We start from the raw sequence: 19,319 nt of genomic DNA on the forward strand, positions 1-19,319 counted from the left end.
CTACCCATCCCACAAACATCTTTATACCACTGCCAGTGGTGTAACCTTCCACAAGATAGCAAGGGTTCTAAACATATAGATGTGTGGCAAGCACAAACTATTAATAATAGATATTATTTTGTACGAAATTCTTTTTTTTTGGGACATTTGAATAAAGGTATGTGCATACAAGCATATACATATTTTACTTATTTATTCACAGTGACTTATACATACGTAAATTATTACAAGGGCCTCCCCAGATCAAGGTGCCTTGCTTAAGGGCACAAAGGTGAGGAATTCACCCTTTTTCTGGCTATTGCATGTTAGCCCAGCTCCTTAGGTGAAAGATGAGCAGAAGGAAAAAATACATTAAAATTCCATAAAATGCATACCATATCTCAGCCAAACATGTGACAGAAGGGTGCAAATCAAATTAAATAGTGTGAAGAAATGCTTTTAGTCATAAGTAAATGCATGGCATAGTAAAAGTCGATAACTTTAATTAAAAAAAGCTTTTTTCCCTTTCTGTATTATTATAGGTATACTGATATGAACAAATCCCTAATGTTTTGCAGATAGTTTAAATTTGCTTGTCATTGTCTTTTTGTCTAAACTCTTTGGTGAACAGGGGAGTGCTCATTTGAAAAGAAAAAAATTCACAGTTATGGTGAAGTTGTTTTTCAGAGAACAGGTGGGGGGAGGGTGGTAGTGGGGGTTGCAACTCAGGGTTGGTGGTAAGGAGTGCAAGGCCAGCTAGATGCTGCTCTGAACAAGATAAGCTTGGTGCTTAAAAAAGACTATACAACGAAGAATTGCTCTAACATATGCACACTAACCATGGAGGCTATTTCTGAATCTGACAAGCTCACCACATGCTCAAAAGGTAGACGCCACTGATGTTGTCAAAAGCAGAAGTGAGAAGTTTCAGGAAAACACAAAACTTGTCTAATTGTGAACACTTTCCATAGGTTCCCTCATCTGACAGCAAAGACAAGCAAAAGTATCTCCACTTATGTGCAAAACAGTAAAAGACCAAGTTGCATGTGTTATTGTCATTCATTACTTAAGTTATTGTGTTGTTAAGTCATCAAGATACACAATCATTATATTGCCTCAGGACTCACATGTATGGTCTTGAAAGTTCAGTGGGTCGTTCATTCATCTTTTCCCCTCAACTGAAACTATCTTCTGAATGCACCACAAAACTTGCCAGGCTTGGAAAAGTGGCTCATCCAGGATACTTTTGTGAGGTGGGAATGTTGTACAACAAGAGTAATGGAAAAACAAATAACCCAGAGCCACAAGGTTTTCATTCTTTTTCTTGCTATCGCCCATGTCCACAAATTTTCATTTTTTTATTTTAGTGCTTAGACATGAATACCCTACCCCTGCATGGAAACTGCTGAGGACAGACATGTTTTATTGGTCAGGGAATTTCAGCAGCCTAATAGGAGGTTGCCGATTCTTACATCAGATGACTTGGAGCAGGAGGGCCCTAGAGTCTAACCTCGCTACTGTGTGTAAATGAGTTAATGTGGACACATCTACTAGAGAGGGTAATTATGGTTTGCAATGGGAATAGCAGATTGGGATGACATGTTTAGATGTGTTGACAGACATGCAACAGGTCCTAAAAACAGAACAGAATAATGTTTCCTAAATAAATGTGTGAGTTATTGCTTCTAAATATAACAATTAGTATGTATGCACGGCTCTGACCTCTCTTAGATGACATGGCCTGAAAATGCTGACCATGCTCTAGATTGAAATCCCAGTTTTTAAAGATGCAATGGTGTCGCCTCATGAAAGGTCCCAACAATGGCACAAATTTACCAATGTTTTATCTGTCCTTTGCACACTTTCACAAATGGTTCACAAATAGTGGTGCTAACTCTATTGTTGTTATTACTGTGGCCAGCGATCAGAACATGCATCATTTATTGAAGGATTATCTGATTGCATCCAAAATATCCTGTTAACTTTCATGTTTTTAAAACAATTATATCTATATTCTGACCATTGTATTTATAGCTGAAACATGTAAAGGTCAACAATTAAAGGTCAAGACATGTGTAACAGACCAACAGAGACAGATATGCCACAGCTTTATTTGTGCAGTATAGTGCTTGCTATCAGAAAGGTCTAAAGCAGCAATAAAATGTGCATCTTTAGAATCGTTCACTAATGCACAGAATGTAATAGAATAGAATGTTCAAACATGAAAGAAATGGACATATCATATAGGCTACTATTTTGTTATGGACTTAATATTTATTGAGACAGCAGTATGGTGCAGTTGTGAATATCTAATTTTGCCAATGTTCCCTTTTTACCACCCACATTCACCCAATTTTACCTCACATCGGTCAAATCTGCAGGTGTTCTGAGATGCAGCACAGATTTTACAGTTTAATCTCGTAAAACAAATTTGAACACACAGTTTATTTTCAATGACGGAGTGACCTCAGTTCTCATAGAAACTGAATGCTAAACTAAGAGCGAGTTGATGGATATAGCTCCCCTAAAAATAAATTAATCACAAACAACTCATGAAGACAGTGGCACGCTACACGTTCATGTAGCCTATTGCCGAGTAAATTGCCCATTCTTCAGTATCTTAGAGTGTCGCTTATCATTTAGTGAGTGAAACATTGAACTCTTTCACCATCAAATGGGGCATCATAACAGACTCTTAGAAATTTTGCCACAAACTAAATAAAGCGACTTCTGCCAGCTCGCACTCTAAAATGTGGTTGCAAAGTAAATTCACGTGAGAGAGAAAATATCTTAAGAAGAAATATTTTGGTGACAAGTGAGATGTTAACGTGTCATGAAATTAGCCTATAAAAGGACCATTACCCTTCCTGACAGCAAATATTTGCTCTTGTAGGCTATTATAGGTTCGCACCTCATAATTTCATCAAAACATCTTTCAGGATTCGATAAACATGTCTTTAAAAACCTATATTCAAAAACGCCTAATGTCAAACCAATATATTTGAGGGTTCATCTCATATTTTTATACAGATTTTATCAGGGCGCAATTGTTCACGTTCGTTTGAAGATGGCAACGACAAAACTGACAAAAATACCAAATCTAACAATAGCGTCAAAGATATGCATGTCACATAGGCCTAGTCACTGACTCCTGACGAAAAGCTATTTAAAGTTCTAGACAGCCTTCATTCACTGGCAAACACGTTTATGAGACGCTTGTTCAAAATAGGCAGAAAGCGGCCTCCTGTAGTATGAGCGCAAACCCAGTGTCACCAAAGAGAGCAGCTTCCCGTGGTAGCGTGAAACCAATGGCCATAACGAAACAGACCCGTATAGAGCGCTAAACCAATGGCACAGCAGTGTGGGCGTTTCTTTTTCATTTACAAATAGACTGATGGTACAGTATGCGCATCTGGAGAATGAACACAAAGTCGAGCTTCAGTATCAGATCGAAGAGACAACTCCAAACCAGCTCACTCTGAACAAACCTCCAGGTAACACCTTCAAATTCTTCATGTAAAGGTAAAAGCTTGGTTCATTGGGCGGTTTTGACGGAGTAGCTTTACGAGTCAAAGCGATGGATGTGGGCTATTTTTAGACTACAGCTGGTTGGAGATAGGCAACCAGTGACAGGTGAGCTAGCAAAATGCAGTAGTCAGAAGTGGTGGAACATGGAGACGCATGGAGAACTGTATAAATAATATAATGTATGGTGTCAATTCTGGACAGTTTCCCCCAGCTACCAGAATCTTGTCAAGTTGGTCACGTAGTTGCTGTTATGTGGGAACAGTATTGTCATAAACAAGTAAGGCTATCAATATTACAGCAACATTAGTAATTTAACACGGCATGGCATTAAGTAGATATGTAGGCTATGTGTAATTAGAATATTTACCTGGGGGTGACAGTTCTCAATAAGAAGGTCTTTGTTAGTATGTTTTATACAGCCTATTAGGACTTAGCATAAGACCATGAAAAAATACCTCATCTCTGAGTTATGTGTTGTAGAGAATTCTTGGCTATAACATTAGATGCACTCAAAAGCATTTCCTCAACCCAGTTATATCACTATTATTGCTATTATTGAATACAGCCAGCTGTATATGCCACAGCGTATCTTAAATAGTGCATTCAAAGACTGATATATCCAATGAGTTGTTGAAATGTTGTCCTCAAGGCAGTGAAATAATCTGTTTATGTTATGCGAGCAAAGAAATATGTTGGCTTCGCCATGCTGTGTGCTTGATTAAGCCCACTAATAATAATAATAATAATAATAGCAATAATAATAGTATTATTAATAATAATAATAATAATAATAATAATAATAATAATAATAAAGTAAACTTAACCAGAACAATATGATTTTGCCAGACAAAATATGCTTTTAACTATACAGTTCACACTTATTATATCAATCTCTTTCAGGTTTTTTTAGAACAAGTGAACATGATTTTTTCCATAGTAGATTATTTCTGTTATTACCTGTTAGTAGGCAGTTGTCAAAACATCCAGCTCAAGTTGGTATATTTTATCTCTGAAATTCTAATATGTAATCATCTCATGACAACTCTTAGGCAGGTCTATGTGCACATTAACCTTTTTTGTAAAGTGTTTAGAGAAATACAAGTCATTCTGTGAGATCTTTGGCAAGTTTGACTCAGTTTTGAGGTTGTGGACATTAGTATGCAAATAACAACACCCTGCTTTCTATTTTAGTCAATCTTCTGAAACCTGGTTTCCCATGTCGATGCAGCATTACAAAGTATCTTCCGTGAGAATGCCTCAGTAATTAATTAGAAAACATTTCCATATCCTTGATGATTGGGTAATATTTTACGATGAAAAATATAGCCTACTGTATATGACACAGATCTTAAATAGTGCAATCAAAGGCTGATTTATCCAGTGAGTTGTTGAAATTTTGACCTCGAGGCAGTTAAATAATCTGTGTTGATGTTATGCGAGCAAAGAAATATGTTTCTAAACTTTTTGGTGATGTGGTGTTAATGACAGCAAGGTTTACACACCAAGACTCAAATCTACTATTATATCAATCAAAATGTTTCTTTGTGACATAGGCATATTGGTGTAATAGTTTAACAGTACAGAGTCAAAGTCAAGAGCAGGTACACATACACCTACTACATACTACAAGATGCAATCCTAATATTACATGGAAACATTTTTCTTCAGTTGTATTGTATACTTTCCTTCAGTTTATGGTAACACCTTAGACTGTATGATGAAACTGTTTGTTGTCAGAGTTGTCCCTGCCAGGCCCTGGGCAATTAAGACTCCTCCACTCCCAGGAGAGTGCTTGCCTGTGCTAGGGAGAGTGGGCTTGGGGTGGCTGGCCCGGGCTCTGTTTGTGTACTCTTTTTCCACCGGCCCGCCTCTGGGAGGGCATCAGAGGAAGTCACTGTCTCTAAGGAACAAGACCTGTGGCACATGCCGAAAAAAGGGAGACATGCAGTGCTGACAGTATTGCGTGATGCAGACGTGTACTAGCTATCTTCAGTTCCTTAAATATCCTACTGTAGGATATAGTGGGCAGCATGAAGTGCTGGTCTAGCACATTCAATCATTCATTTATCTTTGAAAGATGGCAAATGCTGCATCTGCTTTAAGAAGTTCCACCATTTCCTCAATTGTTCCCTCACGCACCATGTAGCCTGTTAAATGCCTCCCGCTACATTTGACCTGAAACTATTAGGGTCATCAGAAGCCTGAATGCTGTTGCTCTACATGCAAATAACTTTGAAATGGACTTTTTTGTGTAGTCAAAAAGTTGAAGTGAGCAAAAAACCTGTGTGTGCGTGCGTGCGTGTGTGCGTGTGCGTGTGAGTGTGTTGGGGTTTGGGGTGGTCAGACTGGTCATTCGTCTGTCCTGCAGGTAAACCTTGTGTCCACCAGAGTTAATTTGCACATTATTTGGCTTGTCAGCAACTGTCCCACACTGATACCATCACCTGAACAGTGACGCAACCAAAGCCCAGATCAGAATATACTTTATAAGGCAATACTAGTCAAAAGAGGTGGATTCCTCGCAGTCTCCTGACTCTGTGTGCCAAGACGGCCTTGGCTGTGGCGGGCACTTTCGGGGTCGTGGGAACACAGGCACCATATCCGTTCGCCATGCGGGTTTGATCCTATTTATAGCAGAGGTCATACATGTCCAGTATAAGAGAAATAGTAGTGGTGAAACAATCCTCTTGGGTCTCACATCAGCAGAGCAGTCACCCAGGACACAGAGTTTGCTTGTGGTGTTAACAGTGTGTTATTCTATTAAAACGTCATAATACCTAAGACACTAATTTTACTTCTCTTTAGGCACCTTATACTGGAGTAATTTTTGTTTGATGGAAAAGATTGACTCAAATATTCACTAAAATATCTAGACCTAATGAAATTATATTAACTGTACCAATACATTAAAATAACACTTTTGCCTACATAGGTGATATTGACAGAATTGCAATATTCAGACAGGATGCTTTAATTTATAGCTCAGTTATAAATCATTTAGATGTAGTTATAGATTATATATAGGTTGTCTGCACAGTGTGTGTGGGGGGGGGGGATTGCCCCTTCTGCCCAATTGTTTGTGTACATTCAGCTCATGAGAGAAAAGGGGGTGTATTGGAACATGTTATGTTCTTTTTTCTTTTTTTTTAATGTAACGGTTGTCACAACATTGTTTACAGTATTCTACCTTTAAATGGAGATGGCATATTTTAACTATAAGTATTACCTGTTAGTAGGCAGTTGTCAAAACATCCAGCTCAAGTTGGTATATTTTATCTCTGAAATTCTAATATGTAATCATCTCATGACAACTCTTAGGCAGGTCTATGTGCACATTAACCTTTTTTGTAAAGTGTTTAGAGAAATACAAGTCATTCTGTGAGATCTTTGGCAAGTTTGACTCAGTTTTGAGGTTGTGGACATTAGTATGCAAATAACAACACCCTGCTTTCTATTTTAGTCAATCTTCTGAAACCTGGTTTCCCATGTCGATGCAGCATTACAAAGTATCTTCCGTGAGAATGCCTCAGTAATTAATTAGAAAACATTTCCATATCCTTGATGATTGGGTAATATTTTACGATGAAAAATATAGCCTACTGTATATGACACAGATCTTAAATAGTGCAATCAAAGGCTGATTTATCCAGTGAGTTGTTGAAATTTTGACCTCGAGGCAGTTAAATAATCTGTGTTGATGTTATGCGAGCAAAGAAATATGTTTCTAAACTTTTTGGTGATGTGGTGTTAATGACAGCAAGGTTTACACACCAAGACTCAAATCTACTATTATATCAATCAAAATGTTTCTTTGTGACATAGGCATATTGGTGTAATAGTTTAACAGTACAGAGTCAAAGTCAAGAGCAGGTACACATACACCTACTACATACTACAAGATGCAATCCTAATATTACATGGAAACATTTTTCTTCAGTTGTATTGTATACTTTCCTTCAGTTTATGGTAACACCTTAGACTGTATGATGAAACTGTTTGTTGTCAGAGTTGTCCCTGCCAGGCCCTGGGCAATTAAGACTCCTCCACTCCCAGGAGAGTGCTTGCCTGTGCGCTAGGGAGAGTGGGCTTGGGGTGGCTGGCCCGCTCTGTTTGTGTACTCTTTTCCACCGGCCCGGCCTCTGGGAGGGCATCAGAGGAAGTCACTGTCTCTCTAAGGAACAAGACCTGTGGCACATGCCGAGTCAAAAGGGAGACATGCAGTGCTGACAGTATTGTGTGATGCAGACGTGTACTAGCTATCTTCAGTTCCTTAAATATCCTACTGTAGGATATAGTGGGCAGCATGAAGTGCTGGTCTAGCACATTCAATCATTCATTTATCTTTGAAAGATGGCAAATGCTGCATCTGCTTTTAAGAAGTTCCACCATTTCCTCAATTGTTCCCTACGTACCATGTAGCCTGTTAAATGCCTCCGCTACATTTGACCTGAAACTATTAGGTCATCAGAAGCCTGAATGCTGTTGCTCTACATGCAAATAACTTTGAAATGGACTTTTTTGTGTAGTCAAAAAGTTGAAGTGAGCAAAAAACCTGTGTGTGTGTGCGTGCGTGCGTGTGTGCGTGTGCGTGTGAGTGTGTTGGGGTTTGGGGTGGTCAGACTGGTCATTCGTCTGTCCTGCAGGTAAACCTTGTGTCCACCAGAGTTAATTTGCACATTATTTGGCTTGTCAGCAACTGTCCCACACTGATACCATCACCTGAACAGTGACGCAACCAAAGCCCAGATCAGAATATACTTTATAAGGCAATACTAGTCAAAAGAGGTGGATTCCTCGCAGTCTCCTGACTCTGTGTGCCAAGACGGCCTTGGCTGTGGCGGGCACTTTCGGGGTCGTGGGAACACAGGCACCATATCCGCTCGCCATGCGGGTTTGATCCTATTTATAGCAGAGGTCATACATGTCCAGTATAAGAGAAATAGTAGTGGTGAAACAATCCTCTTGGGTCTCACATCAGCAGAGCAGTCACCCAGGACACAGAGTTTGCTTGTGGTGTTAACAGTGTGTTATTCTATTAAAACGTCATAATACCTAAGACACTAATTCTACTTCTCTTTAGGCACCTTATACTGGAGTAATTTTTGTTTGATGGAAAAGATTGACTCAAATATTCACTAAAATATCTAGTCCTAATGAAATTATATTAACTGTACCAATACATTAAAATAACACTTTTGCCTACATAGGTGATATTGACAGAATTGCAATATTCAGACAGGATGCTTTAATTTATAGCTCAGTTATAAATCATATAGATGTAGTTATAGATTATATATAGGTTGTCTGCACAGTGTGTGTGTGGGGGGGGGGATTGCCCCTTCTGCCCAATTGTTTGTGTACATTCAGCTCATGAGAGAAAAGGGGGTGTATTGGAACATGTTATGTTCTTTTCTTTTTTTTGTGCACGGTTGTCACAACATTGCTTACAGTATTCTACCTTTAAATGGAGATGGCATATTTTTAACTATAACTTCCGGGAAAAGAAAATTAGGCCTGGGATAGTGGAGACTGAGTGGGTGTTAGCCGGAGCAAGGACTAACAAAAGAACTCAACAGCCTCTTCAGGTTAAAAATACATACCCCTCTATTATAGGCCTGGGGAGTGGGGTGATCAGGGATCCAAAGACAACATAAAAAAAATACACAGTAAATGGATCCACAGTTGAAAAAAAAGATGAAATGCATTAATTCATGCAATTCTATTGTCATATGTTTTAAGCAGAACATTTATCAATGCCAGCCATGTCTAATTTGATGAAGAAATACATTTAAGTTACTGTATTTACACAGGTAGCATATATTCAGAAAAACAAAGCAATGGGGAGAAAGAAAATACAGATCTCACGTATTATGGATCAACGAAACCGGCAGGTAATTTACATATTTAACATGTGTCATTTTTTTTGTCACACCACATTTTTCTGCCTTTCAAGTACAATTGAATTTATATAAGCAAGTTCACTAGCAAGTTTAAAAGAATGTATCCCTTAAGTGAGTAAACATTTTTCCTATTATTAATCATAACAACATGGACATGTACAAGAATCAAACTGCCATTTATTTAATTGTTTCTTTTTTGGGGAATTATGAAGTGCATAACACCCAAAGACAAACTGAAATAAATTGTTCAAACAAACTCTTAATTCATTGTTCCTCCTTTGTCAGTAAAGCCGCGCATAGACAGTATGCTTATCAGCCCATCTCAACGCTGTCTCAGCTCTGCCTCAGTGTTCTAAGTGCGAATTGATGTGGTTTCTTAGGTCACGTTCACCAAACGCAAGTTTGGTTTGATGAAAAAGGCGTATGAGCTGAGCGTGCTGTGCGACTGCGAGATCGCCCTCATCATCTTCAATAGCACGAATCGCCTGTTCCAGTACGCCAGCACGGACATGGACAAGGTCCTTCTCAAATACACTGAGTACAGTGAGCCTCATGAGAGCAGGACCAACACAGACATCTTGGAGGTACAATGCCACAGACAGTTCCTTTTCATTGTGTGCCTTTTTTTTTTGTAAATGCACACAATTATTAAAATGCTCTTAACCTCTCCATTGCATATGTACTACTAAATATGTACTGACTATTACACAGTCAGTGGGACCACCTGTGACATACAGTATGTTTGCTATTTGCATTTTGTTTGTGGCTTGTCAAGGTCTCTTGTCAAACAGACATGTCAATGTTCTGGGCTCTGTCTGTAGGAGTATGTGGAGTGTGTGGTTCTATGCATAAGATAGATACAGTCTAATCTGTCTGATAACCAAGGACAGCAGACAACTCTGTCCCGGTGGGAGGCTCAGTCTGACTCTGACTGTCATAAAGTGCTTATTACTTTGACTACTGAATGCATCCTAATAATAGGACTCTTTTTAGGCGCTATGCATTTTCCTCTGAACTCTGCATATGTCAAATGCTATTCCACATGAATATGGATTTAGTGGAGAATATTTTGAATTATGTCTCTATGCTGCTGCAGACGCTGCGCAGGAAAGGCCTAGGACTGGACGGAGCCGAGGTGGACAACGAGGACAGCATGCAGATGGGAGGGGAGAAGTACCAGCTCAGCGAGGGTATGGACCTCTCAGTGGCACGCCAGCGCTTTTACGTGAGTGCCACTTAAAGACGCATAGAGCACAGTCGGGGCAACAGCAAGGGTCATGGGTTTCATGCCCAAACAGAACAATACCGTTGAAATGAGAACAAAGATGAAATTGATATGGAAATGCTGATATTTGAGTCTCTGAATGTAGATATGTAGAATGTAGTTATATGGTTGTCAACTATTTTATCAGATGTTGTGTTTTATTGTCACAGTTTTTTGTATTGTCTGGTGCCTAATGAATTTGCTGTTTAAACCTGTACCAATTTTTGTTTCTTCTTAACATGCTTCAGTGGCTTTTTTGACCAGTCTTTGTGCCTGCACAGGCCCCCTCCCTCCTCCCAGCCGAGGCCCAGGCACTGATGAACTCCGGCTGTGAGAATGGGTACCCCAACGTCTCCAACTCAGGCTTAGGACCGCACCGGGCCCCGGCCTTTAAGCCTCTCGGCCACAGATCTGGCACCACCAGTCCTGCTGGTCCGGCAACCCATCCGGGTTTCATCACACCACACTCAGGTGAGAGGCCATCCGGATCCTCTCTTTTCAAGGACCCATACCCATAAAGTTGACTGATATTAAGCAGATGGCTTTATCCAAAGTGACACAGACTCCTAACGGTCAATCGATTGTCATTGATTGACTGCTCCACCATGCTTGTGAAGTCCTTGGAAGATTGTAGAAACAATCATTTTCTACCTGCTTGTATACTTTATTTGTAGATCTGAAAGAACAATGACATGTTTGAACTGCATACTACATTGCACTTTACGTAATGTATTCACTTAACGTAATTACATTACGTTGCAAACATAAAAAAAATCCTAGCCCCCACATTAAGAGTCTGCTACTGAGCTTACTGTTAGCCACAGATAAAACCAGCCTTTGTGCAACACAGCTAAACAGCATACAAATGTAACGACTGACCACCGCACTCTTTGAATTATACTAATAGAAAGCCAGCATGCAATGGCTTGAGCCTGCTCAGTTGGGTGCTCGCTCACAGGAAGTCTCAGGGTGTGAAACAGGCCCCCCGCCACTCCTCCATAGCTCTGCTAGGTGGTGTGAAACAGCCAGCCAAGGCTGATTTGTGGTTTCTGCGCTGAACATCACACCTGCTGGACAACTTGTCCGCCTCACACTTCACATCACGCAGCTATAAGTTGTCTTACATGGGAATCCCAGCGCAATCATATTTAGCGCATCGTGTGGTTACACTGGCAAGACTGCTGCTTAAAATGTTTTAAGCATACAGCACATCCATGTTACAAAAGCCTTTCAGTCTAGACAAAACAAACAAAGCAAAAGTACAAAAATTTAGAAATGTAGTTTTTTTCAAAATCTATTTCTAGATTTCTATATCTATCTATATTTTCTGCTAAATGATAAAAAAATAATAATATTGAATGTATCCTGTAATAGCTCTACAATCATCCTATACTGTACATGCTACACATTAAAGTGCAATAAGAATCAATCTTATCTGAGGCATCACTAAAGCCAGCTGTGGTGAACAGATACTGCTTCAACAGATCAGTTAAAAAACACTTCTCTTTTAAATGAGCGAGAGTGCACATGGCAGAGAGCTAGCGAGTGAATGAGGGAGTGAGTGAAACAGAATTTCGGCCACATCTTGTTTTTCACTTCCCATGTGTGCTTCTCTGAAGGCATTGGCTACTCGATGTTCTCCCATGGCAACATGAGCAGGGCCCTGGAGATGAAGTCGTCGCCTCCGCTGAACCTCGGCGGGGACAGTCGACGCATGGAGGCCCCACCTGGGGCGCGCTCCAACCTGACCAATGTGAGAGACGCAGAGAAAACCGCGTTTTTAGATTCCTCCACCAGCAGTAGCACTGCCTGTTGATATAATTGTCTTGACGACCACTACAGCCAGTGCTTCTAATACACCAAATTAGAAGCGTGCTGATGATCCCATTCACACACTTCACTCTCTCACACATGCACGCAAACATGCAAACACATACACACACACCACTGCTGCAACTACCTCAGAGCCTCTACAGTGGCGATCCCTATAATACAAGCTATATCAGAAACTTCCTCTACTCACACATGAGGACTTTCTTCATTGATACAGAAACTCTTGTGTGATCAGGTGTAGGTGCTTTACAAAATGTTCATCATTAATGATCAAGTTACTACATTGAAATGACTGTAACCAGTGATGTAGAAAATACTATTATACTACTAATACTTTTGCAAACATGCCATTGGAAGTTACTGGTGTCCATTGTTGCTGGTGGGTTGATGTTATGAAGTAATACACAGATCTTCTTACCCCTCCAGAGAGTGGTCTATCACAGCATGCAGCCTGGCAATCACATGGTGTCCATGGGGAAGACAGGGCTGCTTGGTCATGGCCTGGCCGGATATGGACCCCCTGGTGAGCCTCTACTCTCCAGTCATCATCACTTGCATACCCCGCAAAAACACTGCTAGAGAAGATTCTTCAATGTCCCTGTTCTTCTTATGTAGCTCTCTGGATGGTTGATTTTGTGTTGATGTCTCAACACTGTCCATTCCTGTGAATGTATAATTCATTATTGAGTGTTTCTGAGAATATATTATTTATAATTCCATGAATAGAACCCAGTATTAAATACATACCAGTGACTAATTGTAAGGAAATTATTATTATCATTGTATAACCATTTGTGTAAGCAGAAATTGTTGTGCTGAGATTTAAGAACAGAAAGTTCAAGTTAAGTGTGCACCCAGACACACACAGGAACTGAACCCTGTCTGTGTAGGCGTGTGGTTATACAATGATAATAATAATTTCCTTACACTAATGTTGTCCCTAATGGCAAAACTAGTTGGCATTGCGGGTGCAGGGCCTTTGGCATGTTGATAGTAGTGACTAGTGATAAAGTCACTTACTCTGGATAAAAAAATGCATACATGGCTAAAGGTAATAACATGAATGACTGAATAAATGTTAGTGTAAGGGTAAAATAAAGTCAAACAAGACTGTCTTTGTCTGTCCTAGAGTACACGCGCCCAGGTTTCCCTCACTCTGCGAGTAGAGAGCGTGGATCCATGGGCCCCTGGCAGCAGATGCAACAGCACGAATCTCACCTGCCTCATATTAGCCAAGGGTAAGACAGACTCTTCCAGACTATATCTTGTGGCCTAAATTATTTTCTTTAAGACATTATAGGCAAGGCAAGGCAAGGCAAGACAAGTTTATTTCAAACACTGAGGCAATTCAATGTGCTTTACATAAACATAATCAAAGAATAGCTAATAATAGTAAATAAAACCATAAAAGGACAAATAAGAATAGTTTTAAAGTACACAATTAAAAGTCATAAAACATATCTGATGAAAAGTAAATGCATTTGAACAGTTTGGTCATAAGTCTACATTTGAAACAGGCAACAGTTTAGATCTGACAGCAGATTTTACCAACAAATATTACCCCTGTGATCTGAGAGGTCTGGAAATTGTGTATTGCTGAAACATGACAGGTAGTTTGGACCCATACTATTTAGTGATTTACAAACAAGCAGCTATGCTTTAAAGTCAGTTCTGTAATTTACTGGAAGCCAGTGCAGGGATTTAATTATTGGAGTATATCGTCCATTCTTTTCATGTTTGTAAGAGCTCCAGCTACTGCATTTTCTGTCATTTGAAGCTGTTTGATGGTCTTTTTAGGAAGGCCTGTGAAAATCCCATTGCCGTAATCACCCCATGGAGATAAGATTTTTTAAATCATGCTTTGACATAATACCTTTTAGTTTGGCAATGTTTGTGAGGTGATAACAAACTGATTAAGACACCAACATTTTGCACATTCAAATCACGTTTTTTTAACCTTGTTAAAGGAATTATCCGGAGTAAAATGCACTTGAGATCAATTTATCGGATGATTAAAATGCAGTTGAGATCAATGTCATTCAGATGTTTTGGAAAGTTCATTTTATCGTTTGAGTTGACATCAAAATCATGTCATTCGGGCATGTCATTTTTGCTACAAAAGTTTTATATTTTACAGTTTTTTAGTCAAAACTTCGTTAGCCTATATCGAGGTCTTTATGTGGGGATAGAGAGTCCAGAATGAATTTCATCAAGCCAGTACCTTTCTGGAAATGTTGCTGCTGCAGCTGCCATCTTTAGGGGAAAGTCCGTACTGGCTTGATGAAATTCATTCTGGACTCTCTATCCGACCACATAAATACCTCGGGATACTTCGGTTTGGCTTTAGGGACCCTCTACTCACTACCACGTAAGTGTAATGTTGTTTGGAACTGTAGAAGAGTTATAAAAATAGCGTTTTGTAGTGGTGAAATGACATGCCCTGGTCACTTCCAGGCTAACGAGTTTTGACTAAAAACAGGAAAATCAAACTTTCTCAAAACACATCCGAATGACATGATTCTGATGTCAACTCAACGTATGTAATCCCAATCATCCGTAAATTGATCTAAAGTGCATTTTACTCCGGATAATTCCTTTAAAGGTGCAAGTCAATGATTTTACAAAAGAATTTGTCACATTCATCAATCATCTCCTCACGACCACTAGCTGCCATTCTGTGAGTACACTATAAAAAAACGGTCTCTGTAGGCAGTCCAGGCTCCGTAAACTGGAAACAAACAGAGTGGGGCAGCCTGTCCCCAAAACAAAAACAAAACCATGCATGGAATTTCTCTGGGAATACTGAAGGTAGGGGTGAGCTACCTCTGGCGTGTTTTATTTGGTCCTTGGTTAAAATATAAAGTTGTTTTTTTTTTGCACAAAAGCGTCTGCTAATACATTTAAACATAAACAAAAGCACAAACAAAACTTCCTGTGAAATCTCTGACTGCACCTTTAACATGTTTGTCAGATGTTTTACAAGACATCATGAGCAAAATAGCATTTTCATGAAAATCCTCTGAGTATGTACTTTCTGAAGAACAGAGAGAAAGTTTCAGGGGTGCAATAGACCACTGGAGTGTCTTTAACTGTAAGTCTTTCCTCCTTACCAAATACAACTATTACTTCCATTTTTTCCTTGTTTCGCTGAAGAAAATCCAGTTGTGTCAATGCATTGACAAAGAGATTAAAGGGGACGGTATAGATTTGTCCAAACGGGAGCAAATAAAGGTTGAATAATAGTGGCCGCAAGATTGATTCCTGGGGGACACCACAGGTTGAAGACATTGGTGTTGAGGTACAGTTGCCACTGGCAATAAAGAACCTCCTTGTCAACCCAGTGTTCTAGTCTATGTAGTAATATGTTGTAATCAACACTCAAAGGTGTCAAATGCTGCACTAAGGACGAATAACACTATTATGTTTTGCCTGCATTTGTATTGAGGCATTTAAAACCTTTAAAACCTGCTGTGGTTGACGCATGGAAAGCTGACTGTAATCAACATTAATCAAACCAACTGTTTCTTTGTTAAGAGGGCGGATAGTTGATTAAAGATGGCAATAAATAGAATAAAATAAATGGTAGATGGGAGATGGGCTTGTAGTTTTGACACCCAAGTTTTGAGTAGGGGTTTTTACGACAGCTGTTTTCAGAGACATGGGAAATGTGTCAGACTGCAATGATATATCTACAATTTCAAGCACATCTTGAATCTTGAAAAAACAGATTTGAAAAGGTTGGTAGGCAGAGTGTTCAAGCAACATGTGGAAGAGATTTTGTAGTGGGTTTTTTTTCGTAGTCCATCAAGCTAAATTCATAAAGACATTAAGTTGATTTATCCTATCTTTGTAGCTGTGGTTTCAGATGGGTTCAAATGAGTTATTTGTGATTGAGAAGATATGTTCATTCTTTACCCTTTAAAAATGATCTTAAAGGACCTTATTAGTTGAGAGAGGTTCAGGTGCTAATTGTGAAGGTGGATTTGTTAATTTCTTGACAACTGAAAATAGCACTCAAGTATTATTCCTATTTCTACTGATTATGTTAGAGAAGAAATATTAGCTAGCTTTGCATATTTCATAGTTATATGGAGCTCTCTTTATGAATTTGATAGTGGACCTGAAGTTTGTTTTGTGCCATTTTCTTTGCCTTCCTACACACTCTTTTTAGTAGTTTAACCGTTAGATTTGGATCATACAAACCTACTTAGACACTTAACATTGAAAAGACCAAAACTGTTTTATGCAAAACAAATCCAAAAATATTTTGCTTGTCATCATGATCCAGTTTACTACCCTGTTTTCTACTAGCAAGGGTTACCCACCCACATTACTGTTCTAATGAGTTAAGTAAGTCATTTCAGTGCTAAATATGGTAGATTTAATTATATGTATTCTTATCATAATTGTAATAATTCATTTTAATTGTCCTTTCACACACTATATGCTTTAGTTGTCATCTCCATGGCTTAGGATGGTAATTGATGCCCTCTCTCTGCACTCTTGCCCACTCCAGCATATCCGTGGGAGGGTACTCCCAAACCTCCACACCCCCGTCTCCCTCGACCTCCTCGCTCAACCTCAGCATCAAGTCGGAGCGCGCCTCCCCCGAGCACATCAGCTCTCCGACCACACCCACGCCACACCACATGGGGCCCTGTTCACCAATCAGCGGCCACCCTCCCCACGAGGGCCACTCCGCCATGGGCAGGGATGGCAGCACCTACCCGTCGCCACACCTCGTGGCCAGGAGCCTATCAGAGGAGAAAGGGGACCCTCCTCTGAGGCAGATAGAGAGCAATGGTGGGTGGCAGAGATAACAGAGGGCAGGTATCCCAGCTACCTCCCCACAGCAGCCACACATATCTGTCTACACAGTGGGTTGGGTTAATGGGGCTGGTAGTGGTATGGGCAGGCTTACACCACAGCAATTATTCTGCAAGCTCTTGACGACAGACATGGGCTTTTCAGTGGTATTTTTTTCGAAGGTGTGTTGTGTGGAATACGGGGTAATGAGCCCTGCGAGGGGTTGATGCCACTGAGGAAGGGACCTACAGAGGGACCTACAGAGCTCCATAACAGTGTTCCCATGTGAGCAGTGTGCAGTAAACACAGTGATCAATATTTCCAATACAACTCAGAGCGCAAAGATGAAGGTATATGTATCATGTATAGGTCTCACAATTGTTTTTTTTTTTGTTTGTTTGTTTAAATATATATTTTGCTCTCAATGACCATCAGTGGTGTGCAACAATGCCTTCCAAAACAATGTGCTCAGATGGTGAAATGGCAACAAATGTATTTCTGTGTGAAAAAAAGAGAATAATTTAATGAATATCAGTGTCTTTCTCAGGGATTTTCCATATTCTGAAATGGTTTAATCGAGAATGAGCATAGTATATTTTGTCTTCTTTTTCTAAATGTTTTATACTCTTGCCTAAATAATTAAATACAAATTCCTGAATTTGAAGGAAGACCAAAGGTATGTCTTTAGGATATAAGCATAAGTACAGCTTTTTGTTTTGTGTTAAATTTGTGTCTGATGCAAGTTGTTATCAATGCGCGAAATGTAACCTGGAGGGAGAGATGTATATATGTTAGACAAACATGTCGATGGTGGACAACACCCTCTAGCGGTAGGGATGAACAGTTCCTCGCCTTCAAGCTATTTTGGACAGCATATGCCTATTTGAAACCTGCTATGATGCTTGCATGCACTTTAAAGTTTTGATTTTAAGGTTTTGTTTTAGCCTAGGCTGCAGTGTTTTGCTTTCAGTCTGGTCATCTAGTAAATGGTGCAGAGACGTATCGTTATGTTTTCCCTTTTTCACACGTTCTTCCTTGTTTTCACATTGTAATCCATCCGGTCTGTTTGCAACCCATAATTTACTTTTCCGTGTTCGGAATGGAGGGGATGTAATAAGACTGTTTCACGCAAAATGAAACTGAAAAGTCTCCAATTTATCTTGAATTGATTGATTCACTGTATTGTCCGCTAGGGGTCACCATAAGTCGATGTATGTAACATGTGAGGGGAAGTAACAGGGGTTCTGATTACATGGGATTGCCTCGGGACGTGTTTAAGAATTTATGTGTATTCGTTGTAATACAGTTTTACCATGTCAAACAGACACTTTTGCCCTAATAAAATGTTCCTTTTTCTTACAAGAATGTGTTTTTCACACATATGTTTATCACAGGGTCATTATCTGTTTTGTTTATCTGATTGTAGGCTTGCAACATTGATTTAATTTCTGACAATACAAATACAAATGTGTACCGTTTACAATTGTACTGTAATTACCAGGCTAATTGTAATGATTTATTCAGGTGTAATATGCTGCACAATACTGTTGCATATGGCCGGGTGGATGTCGCCTGCAGGCTACTTGTAGTGGGCTTAAGCCTATCCTACTGCATCATCAAAATCATTCTCTGCTTACTTGTGCTTTCGTAATCGAGCAATAAACATTTCTAATTCCATAGCCTACATGCCAACTTTGGCGCACAAATTTTTAAACTTGAAGCACACATTGGTCTTCGAAACCACGACTTAGAAATTACTGAAATTATTCCCCCGACAGACACGCCCCTCTGTCCCGCGATCAACGGTGAAAAGAAGGCTGCGGGGGTTGCGTCTGGGCTCGTCCCTAGAGAACGGGGCAGTCTGCAGGCCACGTCTGAATAGTCCGCCCCCAGTCCCAGCAACCATGAACACCGTAGATGGCATTAGACAAGGCCTCCAAAACACATGCACATAATTGATGTGATTATATATGTCAACTATGTCACCTTCTTCATTACGCCGCGCTCTC

The 19,319-nt window shown here is 39.8% G+C and overlaps 1 protein-coding gene across 2 annotated transcripts; it reads left to right on the forward strand.

The window, feature by feature from the left end:
- Positions 1-3,399: 3,399 nt before the first annotated feature.
- mef2b (myocyte enhancer factor 2b) lies at positions 3,400-18,672 on the forward strand. 2 transcript variants are annotated; one of them, XM_048252463.1, is made up of 9 exons: positions 3,400-3,473; positions 9,318-9,398; positions 9,788-9,991; positions 10,504-10,632; positions 10,953-11,142; positions 12,291-12,424; positions 12,931-13,027; positions 13,634-13,742; positions 17,021-18,672. In XM_048252463.1, exons 2-9 carry the CDS (start codon positions 9,345-9,347, stop codon positions 17,322-17,324), a joined length of 1,221 nt encoding a protein of 406 aa, XP_048108420.1. In that variant the 5' UTR covers positions 3,400-3,473; positions 9,318-9,344; the 3' UTR covers positions 17,325-18,672. The 2 variants fall into 2 exon arrangements, with proteins under 2 accessions (XP_048108420.1, XP_048108421.1); XM_048252464.1 differs by lacking the exon at positions 3,400-3,473 and having other exon boundaries at positions 8,883-9,398.
- Positions 18,673-19,319: the final 647 nt, after the last annotated feature.

Source organism: Alosa alosa, chromosome 9 (genome assembly GCF_017589495.1).
Source record: "Alosa alosa isolate M-15738 ecotype Scorff River chromosome 9, AALO_Geno_1.1, whole genome shotgun sequence".
Classification (NCBI taxonomy): Eukaryota; Metazoa; Chordata; class Actinopteri; order Clupeiformes; family Clupeidae; genus Alosa; species Alosa alosa.